The 15,665-nt window shown below is 46.4% G+C and overlaps 1 protein-coding gene and 1 long non-coding RNA gene across 3 annotated transcripts in view; one reads left to right on the forward strand and one right to left on the reverse strand.

Moving 5' to 3' along the window:
• Positions 1–384, forward strand: part of PSMA6 (proteasome 20S subunit alpha 6) — a 29,561-nt gene extending 29,177 nt beyond the window's left edge. For both annotated transcript variants that reach the window (XM_072962926.1, XM_006212756.3), the window contains exon 7: positions 160–384. In XM_072962926.1, coding sequence (XP_072819027.1) covers positions 160–217 — 58 coding nt within the window. In that variant the 3' untranslated portion in view covers positions 218–384. The remainder of the gene's footprint in view (positions 1–159) is intronic.
• On the reverse strand, positions 381–14,619 carry LOC140696888 (uncharacterized). The gene is made up of 3 exons (XR_012073506.1): positions 14,420–14,619; positions 8,692–8,825; positions 381–1,260 (listed from the first exon to the last, which is right to left on the reverse strand). It is a non-coding gene; the product is annotated as an uncharacterized lncRNA (long non-coding RNA).
• Between the last annotated feature and the right edge of the window lie 1,046 nt (positions 14,620–15,665).

The raw sequence follows: 15,665 nt of genomic DNA on the forward strand, positions 1-15,665 counted from the left end.
GGAATTCCTTCAAATAAATTTGAAGGGATGATAATTGTTGAAGGTGGGTGACAGGTACACAAGAGTTCGTTACTATCCTACTTTTGTGTGTTTTTGGAATTTTGCATAATAAAAAGTTCTCAAAAAGTAAATCGTGGGTTTTTTCCCTTTGCCTTCTAGGATTCTTACGGAAGCAGAGATTGACGCTCACCTTGTTGCTCTAGCAGAGAGAGACTAAACATGGTAGTTAGTTTACCACATCTGTGACACCACTTGCCTGTGTGTTTGGTATCAACAGGCCAACATTATGGAGGCCCCTGGATTGAAGAAGGAATCTCTCCCAGTCCTCCTGCCACTGAAGTGGTTAGGACTCTGTATAAATAAAACAGTGCTTTTGGAAAATAATCGCATCCTGTCTTTTTTACCTCCAATTTTAAACCTTTGTTAAATGCAGACTATTAAATGTTCACCATCTTCATACTGTAGCTTTATTCATTTTGTTTAAAGATCCAAGTTTCTTTGGCTTAAGGAACTTAATAGCCAGAAATTTAAACTACAGCTGTACAACATAATTATAAATTACAAACTAAAACCCTGGTTTCAAAACTTGCTCTGACTGTAACAAGTTGGTGTGTGACACAAGGCCTTTATTTTATAGTTCCTCATTCATTCCTGAACCTGGACTCCCAAGTTCCACTGGAGGTTCTAACTACAGTAAAATGATGATGATTAGCACTATTGATCTACAGTAGTGGAGATCTACATTTAATCTATACTCAATAAGGAACAATATTTTTAAGAGCAGAAATAGCGGTTAACTTTAGGCAACAAAAGGGTTAGAAAAGCTGTAGAATCTGTGTGTTTTCGATGCTGGTTAAAGATTTAATTATTTAAACCACACTTAAGAGGAATTGGTCTGTAGTAGAGACACCACTATAAACAACATTAAGGGAAAAAGAAGAGCAAATTATATTCTGAATAGTCTCTTTTAATGTACAGAATTTGCTGATCTGAGCCACTAATTGTTATAGATGATCCAAAAATCCTGAAATGTCTAAGGCCAATACATTTCATGTCCCCATTTGGCCTGGTTGAGACTGGTGCTGTTAGTGTTACCTCATGCAGGTGAGTGTGGCTGCTGGTTAATCCATGGAGTCAGTTGCCCCTGTTTCTGCAGCCACCAGGCCACAAAAGTGGAGGCCGTGTGAGCTTGTGACCACTAGATACAGGAAATGTCACCGACCACATCCTTTTCAGAGCTGAGTCACGAGTTAGAGTGTCCTAAAAAAGAAGCATCGTTCTTTAGTTCAGGGGCTGCTGCCCTGGGATTACCCATCCAAGTCCACGGGGCTCTATAAGGGTGCTGCTATCATTTTGAAAGTGGGCTCTGTGTGGAGGGCTACTCCCCAAATAGACTCTGAACTATATCCTTAGGGCCTTGACTGGTTTCACCCTTTGGAATCATGGGTGAGAGACTAGCAAATAACTGGGGTTTCCTGTAAGAAAATACCTTTTAGTGAATGAAAATTTTTTCCTTTGTTAGAAAAATAATTTTTTACATTATAATGCAAAATCTAGATGAATTAAGGATTAGTTTTAAGTAAGTATATTGGTTATTTTATGCTTAAAAACTGGAAGAAATAGAGATCAATTTAAGTGTGTGAACATTAAATACTCTAATTCTGTTTTTAACACAGTCTGGGATTGATAACACTTCATGTGGAAATCTTATCCAAATGCTAAGAAAAATATCTTAAAACTTAACGCAATACCTTTTCTTTACCCAAAGGGCATTGTGATAAACTCCTAGTAAGAAATGTACAGTTGAATACTGACATTCAGACGGATGTGTCCAGACATTCTTATAATGTGAAGCTACTTGGGGAGATGTATGTCTTCCCTTCTTTTGGTAGCCACATGAAGAAACAGCTTTGAACCATTTAGATTTTAGGTGAAACACAAAGCAGATACTTAGCTCCCTCACTAGCCCCAAATCCCAACATTCAGATTTGTGCCACAACCAAATTACTACATTAAGGATCTTCAGGATCACTCTTAAAAAGAAATGCTAAAGTTAAATATGTTCCAACCATCTACTGCATTTCCAAAACACAGGAAACAAACCTTAACAGCTAATATAATAATGGCACCTCTGCTAAAACCAGAAGTGACCCCAGGATGACTGTTACCTCCATTTATTTTACATTTTGAAAAATCCAGCTAATTCATACATTTCTCTGCTTCCTGGGCTCAAGGGCTTCTCAAGCCACAGACCTCTAAATCGAGGAAAGCCCGCTCAATCTGCGCAAGCCTAACATACCTGAAGTGTGGTGTAAATGATGTCAACCGAAGCTGGTGGATAAATGCCTCTTGTGGGGGCATTTCTGGGATGGGCCATAGGGGTCCCTAGAACTTGGAAACTAAAATTTAGTGCATGTCTTAAGTTTCCTGGGAGAGAACCATAGCTTTCATCAGATACTCAAAGAAGTCTGTTTCCCAAGAAGGAACCACTGGCAGAGAGGAAACAGTAGAAGGAAAACAATAGAATGCGAATAGTGGTTTTTTCTGGTAGAAATTATTTTGGTTTTTATGGTGGAATTTTGAGCACATTTAATTTTTTTCTTCATACTAATCTGTATTTTAAAGATGGATGTGTTAAAATGTTAACTAATAGCTCAATAAAATGTTTTGCTGCCATTAAAAGTGTTTCAAAAGAATTAAAAATGACATTGAAAAAGCTTATGACATAACAAAAAAAAAACAGGACATAAGATTGTTTACAAAGTTTGTGACTTCAACAATGTAAGCAATGCATGGAGAAAAAAGCTCCTGGAAATAATAAATGTTCACAGTAAGGTTGCAGGATACAAGTTAATATACAAGTCAATTGCTTTCGTATATACCAGCAATGAACAATTGGAATCTGAAAATAAGATACAACAATACCATTTGCATTAGCACCCAAAAAATGAAAAAAAAAGAAATACTTAGATATAAACCTAACTAAATGAGGAAAACTATAAAACTGATGTAAGAAACATATAAATAAATGGAGACAGTTCATATTCATGGATAAGAAAAATCAATATTGTCAAGATGTCAATTTTTCCCAAATTATTCTACAGATTTTATGCAATCTCAATCAAAATTCCAGCACTTTATTTTGTGAATATTGACAAAGTGATTCTAAAGTTCATATGGAAAGGTAAAAGACCCAGAATAGCCAACACAATACTAAAGAAGAACAAACTTAGAGAACTGATTATCTGACTTTAAGACTTATTACAAATGTACAGTAGTCAAGACAGTATGGTGTTGGTGAAAGAACAGATTAATAAAGCAGAGTAGAGATTCCAGAAATAGACCCACACACATGTAATGAATTAATCTATGTTAAAAGGAACAACGGCAATTTATTGGACAAAGAGTCGCTTTGACAAATAGTGCTGTAACAACCTACATCCACACACAAAAACATGAATCTAGACATAGATTTTCACCTATCACAAAACAACTCAAAATGGATCACAGGCTCAATGCAAAACACCAAACTGTAAGACTTCTAGACAATAACATAAGAGATATCTAGGTGACCTTCATTTTGGCAAACAGCTTTTAGATATAAGATTGCTCATCACTGTTCAGGACAGAGAAGAATTAGCACAGAGAGATCCTAACCATTAAAAACACGAAGCACACAACTTATCAATAGGTGATGAATCCGAAGAATCATATATGCAAGTGAAAAAAAATCTTAAGAACAGGCAAAAAATCTTAACAGATACCTCACTAAAAGAAGATAAACAGATGGCAAATAAACATATGAAAAGACATCCAACATCACGTATCATCAGGAATTGCACATTAAAACAATGAGGTACCACTACACACCTATTAGAATGGATAAGTTTTTTTAATCGACAATATCAAATGTTGGTGAGGATTTAGAGCAACAGGTACTGGTAAGAATGTAAAATGCCACAATTTTGGAAGACAGTTGGGCAGTTTCTTAGAAAGGTAAACGAAGTCTTACTGCAAGGTCCAGCTTATGCCTACACAAAAACTTGCACACAAATGTTTATAGCAGTTTTATTCATAATTACCAAAAACTGGAAGCAACCAAGGTGTTCTTCAATAAGTCAATGGAAAAACGGTGGTACACTCAAACAATGGAATATTACTCTGTGCTAGAAGGAAGCTATCAAGCCACAGAAGACATGGAGGAAAATTAAATGCATATTGTAAATAAACAAATGGGACCTAATTAAACGTACAAACTTTTTTTTTTTTGGCGGGGGAGGTAATTAGGTTTATTTTTTTTATTTTTAGAGGAGTTACTGGGGATTGAACCCAGGACCTCATGCATGCTAAGCATGTGCTCTTCTGCTTGAACTATACCCTCCCTGCTAAACGTACAAACTTTTGCACAGCAAAGGAAACCATAAATAAAATGAAAAGATAACTTAATGTAATGGGAGAAAATATTTGTAAACAATACCACCGACAAGGGCTTAATTTCCAGAATATACAAACAGCTCATACAACTCAATAACAACAACAAAAAAAACCCCCAAACAATCCAATCAAAAAATGGACAGAAGACCTAAACGAACATTTCTCCAATAAAGACAGACAAATGGCCAATAAGCATATGAAAAAATGTTCAATATCACTAATTATCAGAGAAATGCAAATCAAAACTACAATGAGGTATCACCACTTCACAGCAGTCAGAATGGCCATCATTAAAAAGTCCACAAACAATAAATGCTGGAGAGGGTGTGGAGAAAGGGAACTCTCCAACACTGTTGGTGGGAATGTAGTTTGGTGCAGACATTATGGAAAACAGTATGGAGATTCCTTTAAAAACTGAAAACAGACTTACTGTATGATCCAGCAATCCCACTCCTGGGCATATATCCAGAAGGAACTCTATAGTGAAAAGATACATGCACCCCAATGTTCATAGCAGCACTATATACAATAGCCAAGACATGGAAGTAACCCAAATGCCATTGTCAGATGACTGGATAAAGACGTGGTAAATATATAGATATACACAAAAGAATACTACTCAGCCATAAAAAAGAATACAAATGAGTTCATTTAGCAATTATGGTGGTTCACTTATAAGAGAAATATTTTAAAAGTACTCAGTGGCAACAGTGAAAGCCCTCTCTCACCCTGATAGTAAATATATTAATAATAATAAAAAAGAATACCAATACCATTTACAACAACAGGGATGGACCTGGAGATTGTCATCCTAAGTGAAATAAGCCAGAAAGAGAAAGAAAAAATACTGTATGATATCACTTATATGGGGGGTGAGGGGGAAGGACATGAATGAACTTATTTACAAAACAGAGACAGACTGACCGACTCACAGGCACAGAAAACAAATTTATGGTTACCGGGGAGAAGGGGGTTGGGAGAGATAATTGAGGGTTTGGGATTTGTAGACACTACTATATATAAAATAGATAACAAGGTATAGCATAGGGAACTATATTCAATACCTTGTAATGGTCTATAATGAAAAAATGTGAAAAGGAATATGTGTGTGTGTGTGTGTGTGTGTGTGTGCGTGTGTATAAATGAATCACTATGCTGTTCACCAGAGATTAATACATTGTAAATTGACTATACTTCAATTTTTTTAATAGACTTTATTCTTTTAGAGCAGTTTCAGGTTCACGACAGAATTGAGCAGAAAATACAGAGTTCGCACATAGTCCTCCCCACCCACATATACATACTCCCCACCCTCAAGATCCCTCTTCAGTGTGGTATATTTGGTACGATCAATGAACCAACACAGGTACATTATTATCAACCAAAGTCCATAGTTTACATTAGGGTTCGCTCTTGATATTGTACATTCTATGTGTTTTTACAAATGCATAATGACATGTAGCCACCACTATTGTATCATACAGAATAATTTCATTGCCCTAAAAATCCTTTGTGCTCCATCTTTTCATTCCTCGCTCCCTCCCTCCCTCCCCCCAAACCCCTAGAAACAATGATCTTTATATTTTTTCTGTAGCTGTGCCTTTTCCAGTATGTCATTTGGTTGGAATTGCAGTTTTTAAAAAATGCATATTGCGAGTGAAAGAAGCCAGTTTGAAAAGACTATGACTCCAACTATAAGATATTCTGAAAAAGGCAAAACTATAGAGACAGTAAAAAGATGAGAGGTTGCTAGGAGTTTGGAATACGGCTGAGGGAAGAGTGGGGGAGGGTTGGCGGCGAGGACTAGTGGTGTACAGGTTTAGTGCAGTGAGATTATTATTTGATACTGTAATGGTGGATACAGGACATTAAGAGTTAGTCAAAACCTGTAGAAATGTACAACACAAATGATGAACCCTAATATAAACTAAGGACTTTAGTTCATAATAATGTATCAATTATCAGTTCATTAACTGCAACAAATGTACTACACTAACGAAAGACTGTTAATAGGGAAAACTGGTGGGGGAGCAGCATTATATAGGAACTCAGTACAACTACTGCCAAATTTTTCTGTAAATCTAAAACTGTTCTAAAATAAAGCCTATTAATTTTTTAAATGCATGGGGAAAAATCTCAACAGAGAATCCAAAATATTCATACTGATTATGAATCATTTTTCTCACTTCTTACATTTTAATGTATTTTCCAAATGTTTTCAATGGATCAGTTATTACTTATAGAATCAGACAAAAATTAAGCCCTGAATTCTAAAAGCCTATACTGAAGGGCATGGATTTTTTAAAACCTGGTTAAGGCTTTCAGCCTTTTCATGAGCAAACAGGCCCAAATTTTCCCAATATAATTTTCTTCACTCAAAGTGAAGCTACGGATATTCTTACCCATTAAAAAAAAAAAGTGTAGTTGATTTACGATGTTGTGTTAGTTTCAGCTGTATATCCTTACCCATTTTTGAAGTGTCCGCACATCCTAGCATTACCTGGAGAGGAGCCTTGCTCAGCTCGTCACGTGCTAGTTAAGACTCATTCAGCCCCAGTGTGTGACGCTTGCTTTCCCTCAGTTCCGACCACAGAGAAGCCCTAACCCAGGTGGCCCAAACTGCGCATGCGTGAAGTGCGTTCCCAAGTCCCCGGGCAGAGCCACGGGAGCCACACACAGCGCCGGTGCTCCCGAAGGCGGACAGCAGCCCACCACGTCCCCCCGCGCACAGTCTCACCCCGCTCACCTGTTATCCACCTGACTGACCTCAAGTCTGAGCGGCCTCTCCTCTAGGAACTGCCTCTCTTGGCTTTAAATGAAAGCACACCGTCAGGTGCAGCCGCTTGCCTCTGACTTAAAAGGAAGCTTCTGGATAACAAAAAGCACGATTTGATCGCTGACCACTCCAAGCGAGAAGAAAATCACGGAGCTCAGTGTGGTCTGAAATTCTCTGTAATACCACTTTCCTATGCCCACGCCCCATGAGGGTAAGCAGTGAAGACTTTTAAACTGACATGTGCTAGATTGCCAGTTCCTAGCCAGGGTTTCCCATCAGAACCGCCAGGGGAACTTTACCCTAATGTACAAGCCTGGCCTCTAGCCTGGATCTATCACATCACAGGCTCTCCGGGTGCCTCTGTGGGCATGTGTATTTTGAGGTCTGGTGTTTGCTACTGGTTAGGAAACGTTGTAAGAGGTACCTGCAGGTGGCATGATCATAGGGTTTTGGGGGCTCATCCCACCTGCACTCCTCTTGGTCTGTCGGCAGGTTACCAATGTGCTGAGGAGTCAAGCAGGTTTCCAGGAACTGACACCCATGTATTAGGTTCTCATCATCTGTACCTTTGCTGCCCTCATCCTTGACTCCTAAAGCCAGTCCAGGGGACAAGAAATGCAAATGTCTAACAATAACTAAACTCTCTTCAGCAGCCCAGCTTGTAGCAACCTCAGCCTGGGGGCCCCCTTGCAAAGGCTTGATGCAGATCCACCAGAGCTTTGTGCAGACCCGCTCAATGAGAGGGCTCCTCCACATCCAGAGGGACATGGAGGGAACACAGGGAAATGTGCACGTAGGAGAAGGGGACATACCGTGGTCCCAGAGGGCAGGTGGTGTTGCAGGAATTTTGAGGAAGCTACTGATGCCTCTTTTGAGTAGTTACCACAAGAAGACTGTCTGCCTGAGACACAGCAACATCTAACGTTTTTGCAGGACTTGACCTGCAAATCTCAAAGTTATCTCAGTCATTTAGGTTTTACCAAGAACTACAGTGATTAAGCCGCCACTGGGGACTGGAAGGAGCATGAAAAGGAGAAGCAGAAGAAGAGGAAAGACCTGGTTTCCCAGGGCAGAGTAGGGATGAATTGGGGGGAGCCCCGGCCACCAGCCTCGCAGTACCCGCATGAGCTGGGGTTTTCCAGGGATAGAGGCTGAGGGCAGCACCTCGGTTATAACTGGATCTACCTGCTGGGTTACTAACTCCTATTTGAGCCATGTCTGCCTAGGTTATGTAACCGGGCTGCACTCCTTGGGCCTCCTCCAGGGGCCTGGTGGACACTTGTTTTGGGGAGCTTACATAAGTTCTCACCAAGACAGAAGGCAAAATAGCTTCTTTGAAGATGGCCATGCTAGCATTATTTCAGTGATACTGGTCAAGTTTTAGATGGACACAAGACAGAATCACCTCCCACCAAAAAAAAAAAAAAAGAAAAGAAAAAAAGTAGCTCATGAATCCTAATAGAATGGCTGTAGAAACTCACTGTTGCAGAGTGACCTGGCAGAAGCCACCAGCTTCTCTGTACTCCTGTGTCCTGCAGCCACCTGAGAAAATGTGCTTCAAGAGAGACCCAGGGAGGAATGCCGTCATGCAAGGGCCACGTGATTGCACCATCTCCTGTCAGTGAAGGAAACATTCTCTTAGTTCTTATTGATCATCAAAGATTTTTGAGCCCCACCTTTAAGTTAGACCCTGCTTGGGGGCCTGGGGACACAATGATGAACAAGGCAACACAGGAACTAAGTCTCTCCGAGGACTAAGAATTTGGGCCCTTTCATCTCTGGCAGAGTATCTCCTCCTAGTGAGCTGTCGCTTGAGAGATTTATGGCAGCTTCGCATCCCACAGAGTGGTGGGGGTTTACGCCTTTGAAGAAGCATATTTGGGCATGAAGGTATCTTGTGCAAAACCAGCCTCCACGCCTCCTTCCAGATGGGCTCAGTTAGGGGCACCCCCAGGGACTGGCAGCCACCTGCCCAGGGGTGGTGAGTGGATGCTCACCTCTAACATCCCCAAATTATAATACGCGTAGTACATTCCTTTCCTGCCACAAACTATATGGAGATCCCTCCTGGGTTTTTTCCTTGCTTTCTTTCTCTGTGTTCTTAAAAAACAAATGTCATTGTAATACAGCGTATTATGCAGCTTCTTTTAAAGCAGGAAGGGCTGCAGGTGCTCACCGCTGATTTCACATTTCTGAAAAACCCCAGTACCAAGCCTCTGCTACACAAAGGATGGGGGATGGGGTGGCAGAGCTGATGGCCTTGGAGGGAGGGGCTTTCCAGGGAGGGAGATAAATAGTCACATGAACCTCTGTCCAGGCACTTGGACGCCGGAAAACACAGCCAAACTGGGAGTGGGGAGATTCCGGCTGAAACAGTCACGGCCAGCAGCTCCCAAAGGCTGCACACCAGCACCAAAGTCCCAGCTCTGCATTTGCTCTATTTTAAACTGGGCCTCAAGGAGACCCAGGTGACACAGACCCTGACCAGAGAGATGGGGGAAAAGTCTGCTCGCACCCCAGGTTTCCATCCCTGACTCGAGTGCTAGGGACTTCAGCTCTCCAACAAAGAGTCCCACTCAGTTTTCAGTCCACAGCTGGGAATTTTACAGCCTCAGTTTTCTCTTCTGTAAAATGACGTAATCATAGGGTCCATCTCAAAGGGAGGCAGTGAGAATTAAATGACAACACATTTAAAGTGCAGGAAAGAACAGTGTTACTGTGAGGGGAGGGTGTAGCTCAGGAGTGCATGCCTACCCTGCACAAGGTCCTGGGTTCAATCCCCAGTACCTCCATTAAATAAATAAATAAACTTAATTACCTCCCTCACCAAAAAAAAAAAAAAAAAAAAAGAACAGTATTACTGTCTCTCAACAGGAGCTGGTGTAGTTCTTCCAGAATGGTTCTTAAATGCTTTCAAGTTTCTAAAGCACCCTGACCTTCTAAAATATGACTTCATGAGAACATTTTCACCCAAGTAATGGGGTCAACAAGGTGGGAGCCGCCTGCAGTTAAAGCTTCCCTCCAGCCAGAGCTGAGCAAGTGTGGCCTTTTGTAACCTGCACGAGGCTTGGGGTCCAGGCTGGGAGCCAAATTCCCACTACTTTCTGGGTGAAGAGGTTCCTTCCTGGGCCGGCCCTTGCTCATGACACACACACAGGCTGCAACTTTTCCTCATGGGGGTCCCTTGCCATGGCCTAGCGCCTGCTCTTGCTGAAGGAGCACGCAACGTGGCGTCAGAAAGCAAGCGGCTTCTGACCCTCTTGTGAACCAGAACGGTCTCTTGGAGCTCTGAGAACCTGGACTCGGGTCATGTCCTGTCCCACCCCCCCTCCACTCCTCTCCCCAACCCTCCCAGAGCCCTGATGCCCTGGTTCGGCTGGACCCCAGCACACAGCTGGGAGTTTCCTGGCCTGTGCTTGGAGCCTACCTTCCCAGGGGCTCCTCACCTGGAGTGTCCTGGGGACAGAGGTGGAGTCAATGGAGCGGGACAGAGGGCAGATGCCACACCCTACCTGGGGAGTGTGTGAGTCTAGGCCAGCTGGGAGGGAGGGGCAGACACGGAGGAGCCCAAGGGGGCAGAAGAAAGGGGGAGGAGAGAGGGAACTTCCCCTGTGCTGCCGAGTTCCTCTATGCTCTGAGCTGAGCCAGGGGGCCCTGAAGTGAGTCCAACCCAACAGAATATGCAGGGCTCTCCCACCTTCTCTTCAAATCCTTGCTGGAAAACTGTAGCCTCATGAAGCCTCCCTGTGCGGGAGGAATTTTGCAACTTCCCAGTGGCTTTTGTCACCTATAGAAAACTACCCCAGTCCAAACCGGCTTGCTTATCAGGTGATTGGAGCCAGGAAGACTGCAGGCCTTGGGGTGGGGAAATCCTATCTTGCATGGCTTCCTTCCTTCCTCCTTCTGACTGGGCCCCACAGGGCGGGGAGGCCTTCCTGAGCCTTGTACCGGGCTGCTGGGCTCACAGCCAAGCATCCAGAAGACACCCCTCCTGCCACCTGGACCCTTCTCATCTTCCCAGGGCACAGGGAACATGAGGCTTCTGCTCTGGAAAAGAAGCGGAAAACACCTGCATTTCCAGAGCCTCGAAACAGCCTGCCCTAGCCTGGCTTCCTGGGAGGCGCGGAGGAAGAACATCGGTCAGGAGCAGGTCAGTCCTGCTCTGCGCTGCCTCAGGCGTGTCCTCCTGCTGGCAGGGCTCTTACCAACCGAGGACAGAGCGAGAGACTCTACTGAACATGCCGGCACACAGCAGATGCCCGTGGACGCCCTTCCTCAAGGCCCGGGGCCCAGCAAAGTACTACATTCATCGGTCCCCATCCCACCTGAGACTGTCTGCACCTGAGCCTTAGTAGGGACTTAAATTTAGAAACTTGATATGCTTGTGGGAAGCTGCTTGATTTGTTTAAACCAACAGGGCCCATTTCTTCAGATTCCCAGCCTATTTTAGAGGGTAATTGGACCCCCCTTCTAGGCAGAAGGCAGGTCTCTCTTCTCTCATTTCCTAATGGCCTCCCCATCCCCTCCTAGCACACACACCCACTAAGCCCACAGTCAGGCCGGTTCCCCAGACACAAGAATAAAGAGAAAAGTCAAAGGCCGGATCTCCACTCATCTCCCCTTGAAGTTGTTCAGCTGCTGTCACCCTGCCAAATGCAGAGGCCAGGCCCCTACTGCTGTGCAGTCAGGGCCCGCGTGGAGCAAGGCGCCCTGAGCCCCCACTGCGGGGCAGCCCTGCTGCAGGAGCGCTGCGCTGTGGGAATTTTCCATCTTGCTCTGCAGCCTGGTTGGCTCCTCCTTAGATCATTATCCTGCCACTGACAGGGGCCTGGGTTGGGCAAGCTTTCCAAGGTCAGCAGCTCCACCTAGACCTGCTCTGGCCAGGTTTCCCTGTCGGCAGCTCAGAAGGGAGAGGAGGGGTTCAGGGCCCCAGGCACCCCTTAGCCCCACCTCGGGCCAAGGCCTTGTCTCCTCCGGCTGCCTGCAGCCTCTGTCTCTGCCCAGGCCTGTTTCCTCTGGTTTTCCCACTGGGCGGCTCCCAGCGCTTCCAAAAACCCCCTCCAGGAAATGTGCTTGTTGCCACAAAATAATGCAGATGTGCTCCCAGGGCTGCCCAGGCAACAGCAGTCTCTGCCCCCAGAGACCTGGAGAGGGAGGGTAGGAAGGTCTGCGCCCCCCAGTGCCCCGCCTCCAGCCACCCCAATGGGGGCAAGAACAAGCCGTACAGCATTATGCTGTACACCAGAAGCTGACACAACACTGTAAACTGACTATTTCAATTTAAAAGAAAAAAGCAAAAAGAACAAGTCGCAGCCACAGGAGAGCCTTGGGACAAGGCAAAGCCTTGGCGTTTTGTATCTAAGGGAACCGAGCTCTGCCCAGAGAAAGGCCACACAGGACCCTGGTCGCTCCCAGGTCCTTTTTGTCTGTTTAATATATAAAAATGGTATAAAGTTTGTGTTCATGTTTAGCATTTGTTTCTGTCTGTTTATCTAATGGAAACTTGTTGCCGTGTCTGGATCAGAAGGTGAGGACGCCCCCAAGCCCCACAGTGCTGGGGAGTGACGAATGCAGGGACACAAAGGACAGCAGCGAATCCTGGCCGTGTGGTGCGCATCTGGGGGCCCCGGCATGTGCTCCTTGGTCATAGCGGCCTGAGGCCCTGGGGCAAGGAGCTGGTGACCACAGAAAGGTGCACCGTGGTGCCTGACTGGCTGCACCCCCAGTGGTGCAGGGCAGGAGGTCAGGGTGAGGCCCTGCAGGTGGGGGAGCTGTGTGAACAGTGACCAAGGCAGGATGGACTGACTGCTACCCAGAACCTCTCAGGCCCCTGACCCCTGCAGCTCCCTCTCCCCACCCCTCTCCTCCCTACGAGGTGGTCCCTGGGCCAAGCGTCTGAAGAGAATGTTACCCGACCCCAGCTTTCCTCCTCTCTTGCTGCTGCTGCTGCCTTCATGGTGATGGGACCGTGATTGCTCAGGAGAACAATAGAGTCACAGGCTAGGGGCTCTTGCTCCTAATGAAGGAGAGGTGGCAGGAACATTCACCGACCACCTACTGAGTACCAGGCCCTCAGAGCAATGCTTCAGATAAACCCCCCCTCAGTTGACTCTCTCAATAGCAATCCCATGAGGTAGATGTTTTCATGCCTCTTTGACAGATGGGATTCTGAGGCTCACAGAGATTAATGAGTTGCCCAGGGTCACACAGGTGGTAGGTGGTGATTCAAAGCCAGGCCTGTTTGGAGTTCAGTGCCCAGGGCGTCTCTCGGTTACAGGGCTGCGGTCAACCAGAACATGCAGCCCTTGCCTTGTGAAATCTGGAAAGTCCATCCACATTCCCACCCAGCTCCAAACTCCACGTCCCACAGCATCTCTGCACCTGCAAACGGGGGCCCAGAGACTCCCTTGAGGCCCCTAGAAGAGACCAGCATTTAAACCCTCAGCTTTCTGGATTGGCCGAGGACTGAGCCTCCAAATTAGGATATAGACCAAATGAGGGATAAGGCCTAACGAGAAGCCAAAGTAACTTTGCCTTATGATTCGAGGAAGAACTGGACTCAGGTGGGATGGTATTATCCAGCCACACATGTTCCTGAGGCCAACTATGTGGCTCTCACCAGCCAGAAACCAGGCTGCGGTCCAGGTAGGGCTCTGGGGCCAGCCTCTAGGCCTGCGTCCCTTCAGGCACTGCGGCCCCAGCAGCTTTTATAGGATGAAAGGCTTCAGGCTAGAGCTTGGATTGGGACTGGAAAGCAGAGGGAATTATCAGGGCAAAACCTCTGCCTCCCACAAAGGATACTGAACTGCTGTTGCAAGTCCTAACACAGGCCTCGTCTGTCCAGCCCCTCAGTGAGGGCCTTGCGGCAGCATGCAGAAGGGCACCCCCACCCCACCCCATCCCACAGTGCTCCCCAGCTGCAGGTCAGGATCTAAAAGCCAGCAGGCTACAGGGGAGGAAGAATCTAAATGAGGCCTGAAAGCTCGTGCCAGGAGCCCCATCTGCCCCCAGACAAACTCTATGTGCCTCCACTCTGCCTGCCTCTGACCCTGGAAGGCTGGCTGGTTGAAGGCCACATCCTTGACCTGCGTGAAATTCCCCTTGGGGCCTCTCTGTCCCCTCTGACATTTCTTACCACCCTGGCTGCTCACCTCAGCCTGCCTGCCACATTTGTTGCCTCACATCTCTGGGGGTGGGTAGAGATGTTACCTTGATGCCTCCAGGTTCCTAGCAGCTGGGAACTCTCTCTGTTGCCTGGTGGTTTCAAGCCTTTCTTCTGCAATGCTCATCTTTGTCCGCTAACAACATCTCCACCGACAACATCTTCACCAGCTGTGAGTGCTGAGAGGCACTTACGCGAAGGCAAAATGCATTTCAGCCTTAGATTCCCAGGCAGGAGGCCACCACGATCCCTCATGTGTGCTTTGTCAGGGCTGTATCCCTGGTGGATAAAAAGGTCACTGAGCGTATGGGGGAGGAGCTCTCGAGACTGGTGTAAGCTTTGTCTGTTTGTTGGAGCACAAATGGAGCCAGTGGGGATGCCAGGGAGAAGACCCCCTTCTGAGATCTTGTGGATGAGGAGGTGGGGAACTGATACGGATCAAAGCAAGAATCCCGGGCTCTCTGGAGCTGCTACGCCCCACAGTGAGCCACCAGTTCCCAGCCTCCCTGGTGGCTCTGGGCCACGTAGGCCCAATTTCCAGGGCTCTGGACCCCCTGCCTGCCCGCATCAGCATCGTCTGGGTGTTTGTTCACATTGCACATTCCTGGGCTCCAGCGTGTCGACGTTCTGACCTTGGAGGAGAGGAGGAAGGACCTTCCTGCTAACAAGGCCCCTGTGCCCCAGGGGACTTCTGTACCCTCAATCCAGGAACCATTGTCCTGGGTAGCCAGGCCAGACCCAGACCACGGGCAGATCTATACAGAGCGCCTGTTTCCTCTTCCCCAGCAACTCCTCCACCCCAGGGTTTCTATGTTAATGGCTAGACATTCAGGAAGAGCAGTGGATCTTGGTGCTGTCCCAGGAGGCCCGAGAAGCAGCCCATCCTCGTCCTCACAGGGTCCCCTGTTCAGAGTTCCCCTCCCTCATCACCGGCCTGGACCTAGCCCCACGGGCCTCTGGCCAGATTGACAGCATGGGAAAACTCCGTGGGAGCCGCAGAGGCAGGAGGGAGGTGCCACCGAGGGCTGGGAGTGCGTCCTCCCCTGGGGTGCTGTCTGCTGCCCAGGTAGAGGCCTCGGCCTTCTCTCCTCTGGGGCCTGCTAAGCCCCACCTGGCTGCACCCACCTCCTCCTGCCCCCTGCTCTGCACTTTGTGCCCCTGCTCTGCACTTTGTGCCCCCTGGCCGGCCTGCAAACTGGGGTCCATTTTTCAAAGCAAACCTTAGCCCCTCGCCTTTTCTATGACTCCTTCTTGCCACCCTGACAGAGCTCTGATGTCTCCTTCCTGTGGTGA

Source organism: Vicugna pacos, chromosome 6, assembly GCF_048564905.1.
Source record: "Vicugna pacos chromosome 6, VicPac4, whole genome shotgun sequence".
NCBI classification, from domain to species: domain Eukaryota; kingdom Metazoa; phylum Chordata; class Mammalia; order Artiodactyla; family Camelidae; genus Vicugna; species Vicugna pacos.